General features: G+C 42.9%; 2 protein-coding genes across 13 annotated transcripts in view; one reads left to right on the forward strand and one right to left on the reverse strand.

The window, feature by feature from the left end:
- The first annotated feature begins 1,066 nt into the window (after positions 1–1,066).
- On the forward strand, positions 1,067–19,517 carry atxn2 (ataxin 2). Of its 12 annotated transcripts, none has more exons than XM_058072054.2 (26): positions 1,067–1,645; positions 3,726–3,756; positions 3,896–3,955; positions 4,257–4,328; positions 4,983–5,133; positions 6,783–6,797; positions 8,724–8,878; positions 8,964–9,055; positions 9,188–9,376; positions 9,442–9,614; positions 11,078–11,326; positions 12,152–12,337; positions 12,411–12,572; positions 12,653–12,754; positions 12,837–12,907; positions 13,585–13,910; positions 13,984–14,047; positions 14,187–14,336; positions 14,520–14,537; positions 14,958–15,030; positions 15,147–15,340; positions 15,617–15,743; positions 15,821–16,012; positions 16,097–16,305; positions 16,627–16,804; positions 16,871–19,517. In XM_058072054.2, exons 1-26 carry the CDS (start codon positions 1,551–1,553, stop codon positions 16,897–16,899), a joined length of 3,363 nt encoding a protein of 1,120 aa, XP_057928037.2. In that variant the 5' UTR covers positions 1,067–1,550; the 3' UTR covers positions 16,900–19,517. The 12 variants fall into 12 exon arrangements, with proteins under 12 accessions (XP_057928037.2, XP_057928040.2, XP_057928039.2 ...); XM_058072056.2 differs by having other exon boundaries at positions 1,069–1,645; positions 16,100–16,305; positions 16,871–19,516; XM_058072060.2 differs by having other exon boundaries at positions 1,070–1,645; positions 8,754–8,878; positions 16,871–19,516.
- sh2b3 (SH2B adaptor protein 3) overlaps positions 17,528–19,843 on the reverse strand; it is a 46,885-nt gene continuing 44,569 nt past the window's right edge. Inside the window, exon 8 of the mRNA XM_058072068.2 lies at positions 17,528–19,780. Within this exon, the coding sequence (XP_057928051.2) occupies positions 19,464–19,780 (317 nt within the window). The 3' untranslated portion in view covers positions 17,528–19,463. The remainder of the gene's footprint in view (positions 19,781–19,843) is intronic.

Genomic DNA, 19,843 nt, shown 5'->3' on the forward strand with positions numbered 1-19,843 from the left:
ATGAATAAAATGGCTATTCTTTCCGCAATGTGTCTGCAAATTGTATTAAACACGATTGGATGCCGTGCATAAAGTCTAATAAACACGTCAATGCAAACATGATCATGTATATAATTTTGTTGTTAACGAATGACGTCTACAAAATAAAACAGGCTTTAACAGATAACAAACAAGGTACTTTTACTTACATTTGAAGGAACTGTAAATAGATAAATGATTTACATTATTTCTGCTATAGTTTCTATTGTCCACAAGAGGGAGACAAAATTCAGCAAGCATATGTTAAATGAGGTAGTTTTGTAAAAATATTTTTTGTGGTAAGTAATTTGTATAATTTATGGTTAGTATCAAATATGGATTATTACATACAGCACACAGAAATACATTCCCTTGGCAAATCTTCCAATGTATTGTCATGTAAATATAATTTTAACTAGAGTGACCAATAATAATATTAGTGGCTTGAACTATTTGAATGTTTTATTGTTTATTGCAAGCTGCTGCAAGTTTATCAACTTGCAAAAAACATAAATGACAACGTTAACATCGGATATTAAAGATCAATGATATTGATCAAGTGATATGTTTTACGTCCTATTGTGTATGTACCCTTAATTGTTGAATGCAACGGTAGATTATGGTGGATGCATAATATCAATGCATCAGCAATAATCACAATTTAAATGACGGTTTCTGTCATCTTTTGTCCACAGTATAATCATCATGCTCTGTATATGCATGATGGTAAGGTTTGTTTTGAACATGTTTAACATGTTTAACATCACATGTTTACACTTGCAAAACATATGCATATATAGATAATGCTACATAAATACAAATGGATTGATAATATTTGATTGCAGTATAGTATATGCATACTGATGCGCATGGGTATGCTGCGCGCTAGCCGGCTCACGTGGATGCCACAGCACAGCCACCGTGCACTTCCTGAAAATAGTTCCATTATGTAGAGCTTTTGTGTTAAAATAATATACTGTCAGTATATTTGTTTTGCTTACTTACAAACGTGTCTATAAGGATTTGTTTGTATGGTTGTGTGTTCTCGTTAACGACCGCAAGGCTTCTATGTGTCGTTACGCATGTCAAATATCCCTCCGCTGTTTTTTTGTCCCCTTTCAGACTGTTTTGGTCTTGTAGATGTTAGCAACGGAAAAAGCCCTAGACAGCACTGAACCACGTTTTGTGATTAGAAATTAATTTTGTTTAGATTACACAACACGTTGGCAAGAGGTTCAACGCACGTATTTATTTTAAGAGAGTCATTTGTACGTGTTGTCTTTTTTTAAGTAGAGTTTTTTCAGTTTTAATACGAATTGTACTGGTTGCTAATTGGGCTAGCAAGCCAGCTAGCTTGTTAGCATAGCATTTTCCCTCGAGAGGCACGTTGACATTAGCCTGCTAGCCTCAGACTTGCTAACGGCAGCGGCCAACTGTCACACAACCACACACACACCACAATCGTCCTCGTCCAAGAGAGAATTGCGGTGTCGAGCTGGTCATTTTAACACGCCGTCTTTTATGGGATCGACATGTCAATGAAGGCCGGTGGAAATCGCAGCAAGCCCGGTGGTGGTAACGCCGCTGGCGCTGGAGGAAGCGGCGGGGGACGACAGAATCTGGGCAGGTTTGTGCAATTAAAATATAAATTAATTACCGTCGTGACCCACCCCGGTAGGCTTCCAGAGTATGGACACAGTGGCCACTCACGGTGGTGCTTTTGAGAGATGACATGCCCATTTTGTACTCCAAACCTGTGAAGGCGGTTTTGCCAACGTTAAACGGGCCTTGCGACGCCTTGGTCCCCCATGCTAGCGCGGCCTGGCTGTTTGTCCCTGAAATGTTGCAACCTATAGCCGCCTCATGCACATTCATATCACAATATCGCTTTTATTTGTGTGTTAACGCCACGTTTTGGCCGAATACTCCTTTAAGCTTGTACAGAGGGCACCAGTTGACGTAGAGTCCGGCGAGCTAGCGTTAATTAGCCGTTTGACAGCTCGTAATTGAATGGCCTCTAATCATTGCATTTGTCACCTGAACGCATCACTTGCATGTTCTTGAATTGTGTTTCAGTAGCATCCACACAATGCAACGAGACACGGGTTTCGTGTAAATAATCGAACGAGGTGGTAGGGCGTGTGTGTGTGTGTGTCTATGCGTGGAGAAAGGGGGTTTAGATAGGAAAATGGAGTTAAATTAACTGTCAACCTTGACGTTGCCGCTCATGTGAAATAATGCCCTTGAAGTATGTATGACTTTTAAGCACATGTTCCGGAGGATCAAGTTGATCGCAGGCTATCAGTGAAATAGCTGCTGTAACTTGGACGTGTGCAAGGCTGCTTCTTATCATTCACTGGTCACCGGCACAGTACGCCCTATTTTCTCATTGCGTAGCTTTCCACTGAGGCCGTCATTTTTTTCTTACATTAAACACGCATCCGTCGAAATGAGCACATTTATACAAGCTACGTTTCAGTGGGGACTTTTACGACTAGAATATAGTGGAGATTGACGTGAATCTTTCAGTGGAAAGCGATTAATTGTAGGAAATAGGCATTGATTATAATGAAGGCGAATGTGGGCTGAATGTGCTCAACAAAAAGGTGCATTCGAGGACATGCTGGAATGAATAAGGTGCATTCTAGGACGTGTCAGAAAAAGAAGGTGCATTTTAGGACATGCCAGACAAAGTATGGTGCATTCTATTACCTGCTATACTAATAGTGTGTGCTGTAGGACATGCTTGCAGGAAAAAGGTGCGTTTTAGGCCATTTAGACAAAATATGTTTCATTGTATTCCAGAATAATAAGGTGTATTATAGCTTGTGAATTTTCTGGACAAGGCGTATTATGCATGCTGAAATGAATAAGGTGCATTCCAGGACATGTTAAACAAAATAAGATGCCTTTAAGGACTGCTAGAGGAATCTGATGTTTTCCAGAACATGTTGTATTGGAGTAAATACTGGACAAAATAACTTTCTTGCAGTTGCAGTAGGAGAACCAAGTGCATTCCAGGAGACCCTTGAATAACACGTTACATTTTTGAAAATAGTACTTAAGGGATTTGGTGCATTTTAGTGGAAATTCGAGAAGCCATGATCCATTCTAGGCACCTGCTGGAATGAATAAGGTGCATTTTAGGACATACCTGTAGAACATGGTCTATTTGAGGACATATTGCACGAATAAGGTGAAGTAAGTACTAAAAGAATACGGTCATGCATTTAAGGACATGATACCTGAATTAGGTGAATTTTAGGACATACTCGAAAAAAATAAGATGCATAAGAGACATAGAATAGCTTGGTGTACACACGTTAAGGATTTAAGAGTAAGGACATACATGAGGACATGGTTAATTTTACTAGAAAAACATGCATTCAAGGACGTACTTCCTGAATAAGGTGTTGGAACATGCTGAAAGAACAATGTGTATGGTTTGAATAATAAACCACTCTAATCTTTGGCATTTTCAAAACAGTTTTGTCTTACTACCAACAAGTCTTCCTGGATTCTGTTTCATTTGAGTACAACATGCTGTGTTTTTGTGTGTGTGGTCCCTGCTGCTGAGGATAATCTCAGTTAGTGATCTATAATGAAAGTGGCCTGAAATTTCTGTCATTCCTCTTAATGGAAACACTTTGATCACTTGTAAAATACAAGCGAGCATATGTCGTCAGTGGTATTTTCTTCTTTTACAGGGGAAGACACAGTGCCAAGGGTCCTGCTGCTGTAAGTAACCTGTTTGAGTGAAAGAACACAACACACTTTTAAAACTGTGTTGCAAGGCATTGACCCTGGAGAGGGATGAGAGAGAGGCCATTCAATGGCATTGTGTTTTTTTTGTTTTGTTTTTTTTTTACATATTCAGGTTATTTTCAATGGCGTTTATGCAAACATGAGGATGGTCCACGTCTTGACATCGGTTGTGGTATGTTCACTGTCTTGCTGATCTTTGTCATGATGCTTTCAAATACACTTCTAGTTAGAATACTGTGCCACAATAGTAAAAGCAGCATTGCAAGATGGCCTTATGCTTGCTTTAAACAACGTAGTAAAAATGTCCACAACAATAAAACATAGCTTGTGGGATTCGCTCCGACGGCTTCTTGCTTCAACAAAAACATTGATTAGTCATCACTGTGTGTCACAGCAGATTACTTCTAAACTCGTCTTCAGCGCATTCACATTTCCACTGACATCTCACATTAACGAATGGTGGATGATTACAGGGCACCAGGTGTGAACTGAAGGTGAAAAACGGAGCGATCTACGAAGGAGTGTTCAAGACTTACGGTCCAGAGGTAAGATGGCAATCATGAAATGAAATTCTCTGGTGGGAAGGCGAACCACTGAAGTGGGACCGACAAAGTCCACCCTTTTAGTCTGTCCTTTTATGGATGAGAGATACAAGGTCCTTCATCTTCCCTTTTATACTCAGTCAGTCCCTGTGAGCAGTGTTTATGTTTCACCCAATTAAATCTAAACTCAAACAAGTTTCAAATTGGGCTGGACTTTGGGCAACAATTTAAAAGTTAGCGATCAATTAATCCTTTCTTTACTTTTTAAAGTACTGTTTTACAGAGAAGGTTAGAATAGCTACTGGGGCTTTTTGTGGCCATGTTGCACTCAACAGAATAATGCTGCCCAGAGGAGCTGCATTCTTGCTAGTTGGCAAAGCCAGATCTTCTGTTAGGGCTTTGATTCGGCAATTTAACAGATTGTCTGTGTGAAATGGGAGCATTTTTTTCACAAAATTTGCATGAAACATTGTGGACTGAAATAAGGAAGGAAGAAGACTGCAAATTTGGGTGTGGGTAGAGGAATTTCTTTTTTATCATTTTGACTCATGGGATTTTCCCCCCTCCCGCAAAATTCAACCTTCTAGCATTTTAGTTTGGACTTTTGTTTTTCCCACTTGGATTTTTTTTCCATCACAACTTTTTTTTTTCCCTCAGTGTGACCTGGTGTTGGACGCAGCCCACAGGAGGAGCCCAGAGCCGAGTGTGGGCCCCAGGAAGGAGGACATAGTAGAAAGCATCGTCTTTAAGGCATCGGATGTCGTTGTGGTGTCCTTCAAAGATGTCGACCTTAACTTTGCCAGAAAAGGTATGCCTTTTTTTTCTTTTTATTCTTCTGCATAAATCTTGATAAAACCCATGCCGGAGTCACAGTAAGAAAAGGTGACTTTGTCACTATGAATTCACACAGGCTCACAAATAAACACACGGCTGTGTAAATCAGCGCATACACACGACGTATTGATTTTTCTCTGCCTGTATTAACTACCAAGCAGGGACTTTGTCATGTGTCTGCTTTGAGAGGCCACTTACTGAAGACTAATGTAATGTATTGATTGGTCCTAAGGATGCCCTGGTGCAGCAAGGGCACTCAATAAAGACCGACTGACTATGGCAAATTCACCCTGACCCATCCAAGCCTCCTTTTGAGAACTATTGACTGTGTGCCAGGGTTTTGTTGTGTGGAAATGAACAAGTGTAATGGTGTTGAGTGGGGTGGGGAACAAATGATAGTGCAGTGCTTATTATTAGTGATGACCACAAAATTCAAACATGAAACACAAAGCCACACTGTTCATAATATGATTTTGGGTAGTAAGTCAGTTGTTCACCACTCTAAGGCCTTGTCTATAAAAATGTGCGTCGTAATCTGACTAATAGTCTACGTGCGCCAGAAATGTGCGTGTGGACAGACGTATTCCGAACTATAAAATGTGGCGTAGACACGCATTCACACAATTTGTGGTTTATAGATTCCACCTTGAGGAGAAGTGTGCATACACAACTCCGCCTTAAGTCACGCCCTTTCCACGCCTCCACTTCACCATAGAATGTCAACGCAAAGTGACTCGTGAATGTGGCGTCCATATTTAAAGAGCCTCCATTGGAGCCTCCATCCAGACACAAAAGTGGCATGATAAATAAAGTATGAAAATACTGAGTAACAGCAAGTCTGCTGTCACAGGTGTGAATGGAGTAAAACTAATTGCTTTAATCCACTTAATGATGACATTAAAGCCCTCAAAATATTAGGTAGATACTCATGTGAAAAAGAAAGAGGATAGCACTGACACTATCCACACAAATAAAGGCATGTGCAACAAGAAATTGTTTTATTTTTTTGATAAATTGTCCAAAGAAAAGCAAGAAATGGAGCACTGAAGACATCATAGTCTTGCAAATCTAAACCCTATAGAATTATTTAATTGACAACTTAATGTTTGTTATAATTTACATTAATCTAACACATAATGTTATAATGATGAGAATTCTGAAATATTCAAGCACTGCGTCATGATTTTCATGTGTCTTTTCATCCGGATACGATACACGTGCGTAATGGTATTTGGAATAAATGACTACTGATATCTGTCAGTTTCATGTAAAATAACACTTTCCAGGAATGTTTTGAAGTCAACAATAGAATGTTTTCACGCAGCGATGGATAAATCGTTATTAGCATCCATTGCATGTTTGTTTCTAACATATGACTTCAAATCACCACTTAAAATGTGCGGCGCATTTCTGCCATGTCTCCAAAAAGTGCGTCTGCTAGTTACGAAAGAACCAGTGCACACATGCTTACGTCAGGTTGTATTTTTCTAGATCAAACGGCGGATGCAACTTTTCGTCCCCGTTTTGTCCATACGCAAGGTTTATAGATGAGGCCTCTGGTCATTCTGTCAGTCCATCTTCTGACTCTTGTCATCTGTCTGTCTCTGCTCTCCCATGGTCTAGTTTCCTCTGACACAGGTAATATATTATGTCTGTTGTATACTCCCACCTTTGTCCTGTAACCCATTTCTACTCGAAAATCAAACCTGTTGCAATTGCTAGTGCTGCTACTGCTTTTCATGCCCTGTATGGTGATGCTGTCTGGGGGTTTCTACAAAATTAAAAATCAAAACAGTGGAACTACTAAGGTCCATGGACTTTTCGGATCAAAAATAATGGGACTAGGAATAAATTGTTCCTGGGTCATGAAACTGTATAGAAAAATTATAGAAACATTTTTACATTCTTAACTTAGTCATACAACTGTTGGTAAAATGTTAAAATAATAAAACGCGGTTTAAGACATAAGAAATAATGTCTTGTGGTGACGCTGGATCTACTGTGCTAAAAAGTAAGTCCCCTTCATGTTTCATATGGAATATGTTATCCTCTCAAAATCCTGCTCTTACCATCCCTTTTTGAAGCTGCCCCCGTTTGAAATGATATTGTGTATTATTATTATTAGGACATTGACCAAGTGGCATTTGAGTTTATGGGTCATGGGGCTGTTCTAGCAACACAGCCGTTGCTTGTGCAGAGAGTAAATGGTGTATTCCGATGTATACTCGACTAGGGTTGGGCATTAAGTTTCGAGCATCGATGGGAACCAGGACTGACATTGCGATTCTCCTGGGATCATTAAAATGTTTTTATTTTGATTCCTTGTTTCTATGCCCACTTCTCCTACTGGAAAAAACAATGACACCAATGTAGAAGATAAAAAGTTAGCCTTATATACTGTATAAAAAAATCATAGGAAAGTTGATTAAGTTAATATTATTAAACAATTCATGGTAATGTTCAGATATTTAATCCAAAAAGAACTGTGGTTAGAGCCCTCATTTAAACTATGTAAACTTTAATGACCCTGCCTTTCAAAAGCATCGGAGTCGAGAATCTAAGAACCAGATTCAAAACAAGGAAGCGTAACTGGAATCGTTGAAATTCAAACCATGCCCAGCCCTATCCTATTTGGGTCTAAAATGTATGATCTCTGAGGCAGTTCCACTGAGTTGATATATTTTTCCCACCAGATCTTGTGTAATGTTGCTTTCAGTGGAAAATAAGCCAGCTTCCACTTCATTTATTGATATCTTTTTAACAAACATGCGATGTAAAAGTTCAATATGCTTCAAGTCTAGATTTAGGGCACACTCACACAAGGCTACTACTATTAATCGTGCCTTAACTGGTTGAAAATTTGTGTAATTTTCCCTGGGCCCAGGCCTTCTTTGCATTGCTTTGTTCAAGAAAGTGTACCACCCAGATCAACACACTGTAAGTGAACATGCAGTGAAGTCTATAGTCGAGGACAGTACCACGCGGTACAGTAAATATCTCCTTTCCATTGAAAGCAACAGCTTGTAAGCAACACAAACGATTCACGCAAGAAATGAGAAAATGCTTTCAGATGATTGGATGAAAATCCCAGGTATTTTTGACTGCATTCTAAACGCATGCTTGCTTTGCCTCACCACCCCCTCACCTTATACGTGCAAGTTCTATGACAGATAGCAGTCATAAAGCCTCTCCGCCATCTCTGCTAACCTGACTCAGGCAATGTTATCTCAGACTGGTGCATTTGTAGTTTCTAACTTTTTGTTATGGCTGATGTGCTTTATGTTGTCCATGGATATTTTCATAGTTTGTAAGTAGGATTAAAATATGAGAACAAGACTTTGCTCAACATGTTTGTCAGTAAGTAGTATTTCATACTGTTCTTCGAATTAGCTATTTATTTAAAAGGAATTATATTTTGGTGTGTGGTTAATGCGTGTGTTGAAAAAGCACTAAAAGATCTTGTGGCAGAAATGCTGAAGGCATGTACTTGCTTTGGTGCTTAAGCAGTAAGAATGCAGCTTCTCTGCTTTCTGTTGGTATGTGTCTGTGTTTGTGTGTCTGCAGAGCATAAAGGTGTATCCTTGCGTGTCTCAGATAACTTCACAGACTCCGCGGTGAGCGGCAGGATCAATGGCGAGCACAAAGAGAAAGATCTGGAGCCCTGGGATGGTGGAGAGACCCACAACTCTGACAGCCTCGAGTCTCTGGATACTGATGTGGTGCGAAAACATGACACAAAGCCACAACAACCACTGGCATTTGGGCTACAAAAAAAGCAACTTCTTGTCTTTTTTTTGTTTTCAGTCAAACGGGTGGGACCCCAATGACATGTTCAAGTACAACGAAGAGAAGTACGGTGTCTTATCTACCTATGACAGCAGCCTGTCCACATATACGTAAGCAACAGTGCGCTGTTCCTTTTGTGGATTCATTTTGTCAGCAACAAGTATGCAATGTTCATTAAGAAATGAATTGCAAATGTTTTCAGTATTTCGTCATCATCTGTTTCCTCACACCTTACAATACAGGGTCCCACTAGAGCGGGACAACTCCGAGGAGTTCCTGAAGAGGGAAGCTCGAGCTGCCCAGCTGGCTGAGGAGATAGAAGCCAGCTCCACGTACAAGGCCCGCGTGGCCCTGGAGAACGACGAGCGCTCCGAGGAGGAGAAGTTTACCGCGGTGGTACGAGGGGAAAGAGAGATGCACACATTGAGCAGGTGAGACGGCTCTACTAAGGCAGTGCTCTTGGTGGAGTCATGTATTGATCAATGTCTGCTTCCAGGGAGAACAAGTACATTCACCCAGGGCAAAGAAACAGGGAGGCCATGTCATGGGGGCCCGGACGGCAGAATTCGCCACGCCTGACTCCGAACTCAGCCGGACCTTCAACTCCGCGAGCAGGACTGCATGACTATAACCAGAGCACAGGGGCTGACCAGAGGGTGGTGAATGGAGGTATGAGTGGTGCATCACACATGCCTGTTATACTTTAGTCTCAACTTTTATACCGGAGGGAAGCTCATCACAGACATCCATCTGAACTTTTCTCAATTGATATTCAATTGTGTGCATTTTGTCAACTTATTTTACTGTTTTTCTCCATCACTGTTATATTTACCGTAATACAATACAAAGTAGGCCCTCCAAACGTTTTCCGTGACCCTGATTGACTTCCAAGTTGTTGTAATTTAAAAACAACCTTTCACAGGAATTAATGTAAAGTAATGCTATATAGTTTGCTCCAGGCTCAAACTGGCGTGATCATAGAACCTCTATGAACTGTGCAGGCAATGGTTTCAAGGTGCTGTCTGCTTTGGTTAGGTACTACATACATAGGGGGGCTGGTCTTCCGGCTTGGCTTTTGCAAGCCACGCCCCACGTAACAAACACTAACATGTTTGTCATGTTATGTCATAACCACACAATGACAACAAATTGTCGGCCGCTTCTGAAATTGCTGTTGGGTATGTGCGCCCAGTACGTGTATGACAGCGGCGAGCGAAAACCATGAACACGAATCATCTTATTTAGCCTGCACTGTGACTCTTGTGGTGTCTTTGAATGCAAGCCCTCATTGCTCATAGTACCACGGTTAAAGTGTGATACAAATGTTCTGCTGTGTTTTAAGAGGCTTGTGGTGTGTGTGTGTGTGTGTGTGTGTGTGTGTGTGTGTATATATGTATGTGTGTGTATATATGTATGTGTGTGTATATATATATATATGTGTGTGTATATATATATGTGTGTATGTGTGTGTATATATATGTGTGTGTATATATATGTGTGTATATATATGTGTATGTGTGTGTGTATATATATGTGTATGTGTGTGTATATATATATGTGTGTATATGTGTATGTGTGTATATATGTATATATGTATATATGTGTATATATGTATATATACTGTATATGTATATGTATATATAGTGTATATGTATATGTATATATAGTATATATATGTATATATAGATATATATGTATATGTATGTATATGTATGTATGTATGTATGTATATATATATATGTATGTATGTATGTATATATATATATATCATGCCAGATTGTTAGCCTTCGGATAATCGAGTACTATGAAAATGGGCATATTTCAGACAAAATTGCAAATGGTGATGATTAATCATGATTAATTTGAAAAGGGATTACTCTGATTAAGCATTTGAATCCTTTGACCGACTGAGTTTTAATTGTATTGAACAGAATTGCATTTTAGTTGCATGCATTTGTAATTAGTGTTCCTCTCTGACTGTCTTTGTTTGTGAAATAATTTTAAAAGCCTTGGCGTCGTGTCTCATGTTAATCAGTTGCACACACCTGTCCTTGCTGTACGCCTCTTTTTTCGTTTTGAATTGGTCATCGTCTGCTGTGTCATTCTTGATTATTTGTCCTTCCCTTTTTTAGGTTCATCCCATTGGCCCTCACCCTGTCCATCTCCTTCCTCCCGCCCCCTCCCTTGTTACCAGCCCGGCCCTTCCTCCCTGCCTCCTCGGGCGGCCACGCCCACCAGGCCACCCTCCAGACCCCCCTCTCGACCTTCCAGGCCTCTCTCTCATTCATCCCATCCCTCCCATCCCTCTTCCTCGTCTCCCTTTCCCCACCACGGGCCGTCATCGCCGGCCTCCACTCTGCCCAAACGCATGTCTTCAGAAGGTACCCACATCAGTGTGGCGTAGACCTGGGCAAAGGCATGAGTTGAAGGTGGATGGATTGATCTTAACCACAGAGTGACCATGCTCCCAGCTTTAACACGTCCTAAACGTAAAACACGCAGCTACTTTCAAAACTACATTTGCCCAGGTCTAGTGTGGAGCAATAGTCTTAGGTGAAGTTGCTGACGCAGACTGACTTGATAATAAGGAAGGTATCTTACAATCAACGTTTCTAGCATAATGATAACTCTTTTTGAGCACTTAATAAAAGCTTTATTTTAAACTTGATATCTCCTCTAAAAGATAGAGGTTTTGTGTTAATGTGAGTAAAAATGCATTGATGTATCTTTCCCTACACCTGGGATTTGATGCAGCAAATGAGGTTGAATTTCTGCCAAAATATGTAAATAAATTGATATTTCCTAAAGTTGCAAATAAAAGATTGTGTCCATGACCACTTGAGCATGTTCCATGTCATTCATGGAATAGAGATTTGCCAGTGTGACTGGTTTGTGACACCCCTCACCCCCTCCATTTTGGGAGCAAAATGTTCACTGGGTGGTCAAGTTCTATTTACCTGCACAAACTCTGATAGTTGGTGAATCTATCCAGCACCACCTTGCCTTGTCCCCCTCCTATCTCTCTCGTTCTCTTCACTCTTCACCTGGCTGCGGTTTGAAACGTTTGGTGTGTTTGGTTTGATCACTTCTGTGGTACTAACGAGCATGCCCAGCACGCACTCTAAACACTCCCGGTGTGACCTTAACTTGACACAAGTCAACGGCACCCTCAAATGTCTTTTTCTTTTCTGTCTTCCTTCTTCTAGGTCCACCAAGGATGTCTCCAAAATCCCAGAGGATGCCCCGTGCCCACAGAGTCCCGACCAGCCGGACCACAGGAATGCCACCGGTAGTGGATCTGATTTCCCACAATTCCCCCGGAGATCTCCCAGTGACGCCGTCCAACAGAGGGAACTCATCAGGAGGAACCTGGTCTTCTGTAGTTAGTGGAGGTAGACGGAACCCATCTTTTGAGGCGTACCTTACATGTCAAGGTGCTGGGATGATAACATTTTTCTTCTTCAGCTCACAGACCGCGCTCCCCTCGTCAGAACAGCATGGGCGGAGCCTCCCCTTCCTCCACATCCCCGCAGACAGGAACAGCTCCCATTGACACTTTTGCCACACCGACGTCCGCTTCCTCCCCGACTGCCGGAAGCCCCGGCCCCAATTTGGTCGCCTCTGATGGTAAGGCTTTTAAAGTTTAGCCACAAGCTCTCACCCTGCTTCATCTTGCTGTAAGGGTTAATGGTGTCATCTATGTGCAGTAAAAGAGTGTCGCGTCCAGGAGACGAGGCAGACGTCCCCTAAAGCCAACAAAGACAACATGAAGGACAGTTCATCTAGTGTCAACAGACCCGTGTGCAAAGGTAGTCCAAAGTCCTGACCATCATTAAAGCACCAGACACCACTTTTGGTCAAAACCCTAAATGAGTTTTCCTTCCCTCACAGGTCCCCCCTCCTTGGCCCCTGACCACAGAAAACAAATAGACAATTTAAAGAAATTTAGTGAAGATTTTAGGGTGAGTATCTTTGTTTTAAGTTTGCACACTTCCGTACTTCCGTACTTACTGCGTCACCAGACGAGATACACGAGGTGTCGTCTGCAAGAAGGAGACAAGATTTTAACATTACTGTTAAGAAGTACAATGAAAAAATGTATGACAACGTTGCCTTGCATTGTTCCTCACGAGCAATCACTCTTAAGCACTCCGTGTATGCAACCAGCCCCACCTCCACCCACTGAGACAAAGAGACTATGTGACTGACAAATGTGCTCACTCTGTTCATGCTGTTGTTCTATGGAACAAAAGCACAGAGTGAACTCCCTTATTGAAGGCAGGAGACGAGAACATCAGACGTGCATGCACATGGCAAAATATTGAGGCTGTTGCACTCAAAACCCCCAAAATAATGAGTGTACCATGATGGACACTGGCCATCTTTGGTAGTTATCATCTTGGCTATGCAGTGAAAGGGGCAGGACTGACTTGAGTGGTTGCAATTCACAATTAAAAAATGAGAGAATAAGAGAAAGCCGTTAAATATTGCACTTCATTTCCAGGAAGTGTGCAGTGACATGGCGCTGCTATGTTAAAATTTGCACATTAGTACATAGTACACAGTATACTTATTGAAGCGTACTGACTGAAGTATTTGTGAACACGGCCTAAGTCCCAGCATGTCTTTTGTTCTTCAGTTGCAATCTAGTTCCAACCCAGACCCTTCCTTCGACCACATGATCACCAAACCTTCAAGAGATCCCACAGACAAGCCTACCGATGCCCCCTTGGACAAAGCCTCTGCAGTGGGCCCCGAAGACCACGGTGTCTCGGCCCCGTCTGCCGGCGCCATCAGCACGAGTAAGCCCGGCAGCCCCGCCGCCCTGTCCCCGTCTCCTTCCGGCCCGGACCAGAAGAGGGCGGGCCTGGATGTGACGTCGCAGGGGGTTCAGACAACAGCCACGTCCACTTTTGGCGGGCCCAAGCATGAAGAGAAGGAGGACAAGAAGGAGGCGGTGCAAGAGTGAGTAAAGCTGTATGAGTCGGTCGATGAAGTGACATCATGCTCATAATAACATCCTGTTGTTTTCTTCTAGTCAAGTGAGAAAGTCCACCTTAAACCCCAACGCTAACGAGTTCAAGCCAAGGTTTAACACACAGGTGAGGGTGCAGCCAACCATTGTTGGCTGTTAGGGTAAGGCTGTTACTAGGGGCAACAACCACGGTAAATACTTCTGTGGCGTTTAACAGCAGAAGCCACGGGTTGAGGAAATGTAAGTAACGTGCATCTTGCTCCCAGCAGCCTAAACCGGCCAATACCCCGACACCGCCCCGGCCCCAGGGCCAACCCAGCCCCTCCATTGTGGTCCAGCAGCCCCCCACCGTCTACGGTCAGACGGTGTGCTTCCCCCAAATGTATCCACTCACACCAGTTAGTCCCGGCGTGCAGGTGAGACACCCGCCTCTTCCCCAGCGGACCCGTGTGACAACTCTGGATTGTCATGTTTGTGTTGCTTTAAGAACAACTTGGTGATCCAACATCAGACACTTGTAAAGACACACATTTTCCCTTTTCTTCCCCCCATCCCTCCTCCTCTTTCTCTTTCTATCGCTCTCTCTCTCGCTCCATTAGAAAAGCATAATATGGAAGGTTTGTGAATTTTTTTTAAATTTCAATTTTTTTCATATCCTTTTATTTACATTTTTGTTAAAGCCCAATCAGCTCTTCAGATGTTTGCTTGCTTGTCAATTTTTAACGCATTCAGATGTTGGTTTGCCAACTTCTTATTGCAATTCCTCCTCCTCTTCTTAACTTTTGTTTTCAAGCTGCTAGGCGTTCATTTCCTGCTGCAGTCAATAGAAGTGCATGGGGTTTATTATTGACAGGAAGGTTTGTTTTAACAGTTGAAATGTACAATGCATGAGTGGAGGTAAGAGACGGAGCCCACAGTCGTGACATGCTTGTGTCCTTTGTAGTTAGTGTAGAAGTCCACCAGACTTTAGTGGTGTAAGAAACGTCACCTCATTCCGTCGAATAATTCCTCCTATGGTTATATTCCTCCCATTGCAGTCTCCAGCCATGTACCAGGTGCAGATGCCTCATATGCCTGTCAACCAGTCCAAACCATACAGACCAGGTAAAGGTGAGAACTATGTCCTTTCTCTTCTCACAGCACAAAAAAAAACATCAAACTCATTTTTTTAAAAAGTTGCATGTAGTTTAAATGCTCATCATCTTTTATCTTTTCCTCATGATCAGTGCCCAACATGAGCCAGCAGAGGTCAGACCAGCATCACCCGCCAGGCACGCCCACCATCATGCACCCTGCCACGGCAGCGGGGCCGCCAATCATCACACAGAGCCCCGCCTACTCTGCCCAGTACTTCACCTGCAGCCCGCAGCAGTTCCCCAGTCAGCCGCTGGTCCAGCAGATGCCACATTACCAGTCACAGGTCATTTGAAGGCTTGCTGTTGGACACTTTCAATCATTAGTATTAAAAAAAAATGTTTTTTAATGTGATTTTAATTCAAGGGAATTGTATCGCATTGGAAGTCGTATTGTTCCGTAATATACTGAATTATATAGTCATGAATTGGGTATTATTGTTCCGTTGGGGCTTTGTAATGGAATGGCATCATACTGTATGGCTTTGTAATGGGGCTGAATACCATTATATGTTGACACACACACACACACGAGATGAAATAATGTGTGGTGTTTCTTCTAGGCGCAGCATGTATTCAGTCCTGTAATGCAAGGCAGCGCCCGCATGATGGCGCCGCACACACACGGCCAGCCCAGCCTGGTGTCCTCCTCAACCACACAGTACCCAGAGCAGACACACACCATGTATGGTAAGTCCCGCCCCCTACCTCTCCTTTGCTGTCTTGATGAGGCGCCGTCTCATGCGACCTCTCTTTGCCTCCGCCAGTGTCTCCTGGTCCCATGCCCCAGCAGTATCCCCACCCCAGTGCCACCTTGCACCCCCACCCCCAGCACCCTCAGCCCTCTGCCACACCCACAGGCCAAGGTCAGCAAGGGGGGCCCCCTCAGCATGGAGGACCCCCCAGCCACCCTGCCGCCAGCCCGGTCCAGCACCCACAGCACCCTCAGGCAGCAGCAGGTGCGTACATTTGGCTTCAAAGGTGGCGTTGGCACAGGGGGCGTGTCTTTTAGCTTCCGTGTAAACATATCTTCTGTGCCACAGCAGCCGCTGCCGCCCAGGCCCTCCACCTGGCCAACCAGCCTCAGCAGCAGATGTACTCGGCTTTGGCCCCCACACCCCCCTCCATGACCCCGGGCCCCAACCCCCAGTCCCCACAGGCGTCCTTCCCCTCTGCCCAGCAAACGGTCTACATCCACCCCCAGCAGGTGCAGCACGGCTACAACCCCAACCACATGGCTCACGTGCAGCAGGTACGCCCCCTACTGACCCTTTTTTAACCAGCCTAGCATCTTTGCTATTTATTTTTTTTCATGGAATAATACAATTTATTTTTTTGCTAAACTTTTTTATATTTGATTTATGATACCACAACTTGTTTCTCCAAAAATGAAAACTTAAAACATCATTTCTGAAGTATTTTTCCTAACATGTTGGCATATTTTTACAAGCGGTGACGCATTTCCAGCCACTCGGTCATTTCTTGGAGCTGCCAAACGTTTCATCGTCCTTACATGACGTTTCCGTTTCATCCTTCTGTTCATCTCTCGCCTCCTCGGTGTTGTCACTGCCAGGCTCACATGCAGTCTGGTATGGTGCCATCTCACCACCCGGGACCCACCCACCCCCCAATGATGCTGATGGCCACCCAGGGCCCGCCGGGAGGTCCCCAGGCCCCCATGGCTCAGACGGCCCTCAACCACATCCCCGTTTCTTCCACCACACATTTCTCCTACCTGGCACATCCACAAGGTAGCACGCTTCTTTTGCCTACAAAGCCGCGTCCTCATTTCATTGACTTTTTCATTCAACTTGCAGTGCAGCCTCATCACCAGCAGCAGCTGTAGATAGAGGGCGCTGGTGAGCTGAATTCCTCAAGTGGAACCTTCCATTCATGAAGAGACAAGGAGCCCTCCTCCTCCCTCAACCCCCGCCCTCCTCCTCCTCCTCTCTTAGCTCATCATCCTCATGTTTCACATCAGCTTACCTCCCTCCTACCCCCCCCCTCCCCTCCCCAACAAGGCAATAAGAGAATGTTAACAGGTTGCTGATGCAGTGATGTGTTTTTGCCACAAGAAGCCGATCACAAAGTGAGATAACTAATCTTTAATCCGAAAAAGAAGAATTCAACTGGAACTTTGTCTGCACCTGGTAAATAGACAGTATTAATCTTACTGTGTTATGGCTGCTGCTGCTGCTACAAGACAAGTTTCTAACCAAACTAAAAAAAAAAAGTCAAGAGGACATGAGGAGCGTTATTTATGGAAAAAATAAATATGACGGTGATCGGAACCCACTTCTCACCTGACCCTAATGTAACTTTTAAGTTAAAACTTTTACTTTGTAGATAATATAAATAATTTAAAAAAATGAGCCAAAAAAATTACAAAATAAAAAAAGTTTTAAAAACTGAACCAGTTGCTGTTATTTATTTTTTAAACAAACAAAAAAAAACATCAAATAAATGAACAAGGCTTTAGTCTGGTTAGGTTTATTTTACAAAAAGAAGTCAAATATACAGTTGATATATAATTTAGAGGGCTGAATGAAAGGGATTGCAAAGACAATGTTTTTAGAAGCTCTGCGGTGGTCATCGGGTGGAGCTTTACAGTGCTGAGGTAAAAACACAAACAGTATTGAGAACACGTTAGTCATCATTAGGACATTTTTCAAATAAAGGCGAAAATGACTGAAGGGGGTCATAAAATGTAGCTTAAGCAAAATGAATTATTAATGACAATGTAAAGCTTTGCATTTTACACAGGATATTGTGGCTATCTTGCAGGGATAGAAAACCTGTGGCACTGCTTGAGCATTTGCTGCAAATCTAAAAACAAACCCTCAAAGGAACTGTTGTGAAAAAAAAAGCCACAAAAGAACACGTAACCCACAAAAGCTCATATTTAATTAGAAATATAGTATGGCCTTTTAGAAATGATTATTGCACGACACACTTTTCTGCACCCTGACATTTTTTTGGTTTATCTGTTCTTAGCTGCAACGAGGCAACTCCTGATTGGTCGACATGTTACAGTTGCTGGAATACATCAGCTGGTGTGTCACTTTTATCGGAATAGTTGTCGCAGAATAAAAATGAGACTGCGTTTGAGACTAATGCGATGGTAAAAAGTAAATCGGATGTTAGTGTTTAAAGCACAGACTTACCCCTTCTTGCTGGCAACATAAAGCTTCTTTATATTTTATTGATTAAGAAAAAGGCACATTTTCCCATTAAAGGTTGCTCACTAGCTTTGGTTGAAGTTATTTTGTTTTTGCAGCACCGCAAAGCGTCTCTATTGAACATAGTGTAGGAATGGCCCTCATTTTGTTGCTATTAGTTCATGAAACAATTAATGCTAGCAGTGAAATATTAGCGTTTGGCTTGGTGTCTTTATATATTTACTTTTCAAAAGTGTGTTTTTTGTGAGGGCTGCCTTTGCGAGCTTACTGCCTGAAACAAAGTCACGAAGCCAAAGTTCTTTTTTTTTTTTTACTATACGAGCTTTTAGTACTTGAACGCAGCATGAGGTACACACGGGGCGGAAACGTTTTAAAAACTTAAATCTTATAAAGAATTTAGGGTCACCAATGAATCACACTGATTGATAGGGATGGGCATTTCACTTCATGTTTAATTCGATATTAACGATGAAGAATCCTGTAAACACGCCGGACTCCATGACTGTCACATGGATTACCAATAGCCAATCGGAAAGAAAGTTGACTGAAGGCGGAAGTAGAACAAACAGTTAAACGGCGAGAAAATAAGTTATGCTAACAAGACATTTTTCTCTTTTATATTTATGGCCATTGGAAGACTTAAAGAAAAGGAAATATAAGAGATCGACTAAACACCGCCGTACTTCAGTTTGCCCTTTTTTTTATTATGCCCATCCCTACTTGGTACATTGTTTTCCAAAGTGCACTGAAGGCACATCAAAATAAAATAATGTGTGGAAAAGAAGAATAAGAGTGTCCATACGCTCTAAAAAAAAAGAGTGCTTAGTTGTTTACATGAGACTTGTGCCAAGAATAAATGCATTATTAGTTCTTAAAAGAGCGACCCAGAAAGCTAGCATAAAATAAAATAAAAAAGCGGTCCACCTCGGTGTGGATCATAAATAAGTGCTGCACTCACCTGTGACTCGTGCTAAGCTAGCATTTCATTGTATTACTGGTGGTGGACACTCCTGCTCTTTCGCTACCCCCTGCTGGTTGGGAGGTGCTAGCTTGTAGCGCTATTATAAAATCTATAAAAATAGTTTTGCTTGCCCAAACTGTCCCCCTCCCCTCCAGAAAAAAAGAAAAAAAAAAAGAAATAATGGGACATACATTCACTGTGGACGCTTGTGCCAGCCCCACGGCATCATACATAGCGCCTCATGCAATAACGCCTCGGCTCCACAAGAGGTCAGAGCAACATGTACTGGTTGTCTATGGCTCGCTTGCGGCCGCGCTCCGGTTCCAGCTCATAGTCCGAGTCCCGCTGGGGGATGACGGGAGGGTGCGGATTGCTGTGGCGAAGCAGCGGCCGCCTACCCATTGACTCGCTGCGATGTAGGGGGGTGGTGGCCGGCGGGGGCGGGGCTGGGTTGCCGGCGCGAAGAGACGGCTGGGGGCCGGAACTGGGGGCGCTGGTGCCACAGGTGGAGGAAGTAGAAGAACATGGCGACTGGCTGTGAGACAGGCTGCAGTGAGCCAAGCTGGGCTCGGAGTTCCAGCGGTGACCTGACAGAAAAGAAATTATTATTATTATCAGCACTATTAGAATATATGCTAAGGGTGGGGTCC

The sequence above is a fragment of the Doryrhamphus excisus genome, linkage group LG3, assembly GCF_037039965.1.
Source record: "Doryrhamphus excisus strain RoL-2023G ecotype Guam linkage group LG3, RoL_Dexc_Guam_v1.1, whole genome shotgun sequence".
In the NCBI taxonomy this organism is placed as follows: Eukaryota; Metazoa; Chordata; class Actinopteri; order Syngnathiformes; family Syngnathidae; genus Doryrhamphus; species Doryrhamphus excisus.

What these genes read in the sequence shown, in the direction of transcription:
- atxn2 (XM_058072054.2), top strand. Translation starts at nt 1,551, where the DNA reads ATGTCAATGAAGGCCGGTGGAAATCGCAGCAAGCCCGGTGGTGGTAAC. An exon ending in GAGATGCACACATTGAGCAG is followed by an intron (nt 9,377 to 9,441) that starts GTGAGACGGCTC and finishes GTCTGCTTCCAG; the next exon opens with GGAGAACAAGTACATTCACC. An exon ending in TGCCACATTACCAGTCACAG is followed by an intron (nt 15,341 to 15,616) that starts GTCATTTGAAGG and finishes TGTTTCTTCTAG; the next exon opens with GCGCAGCATGTATTCAGTCC.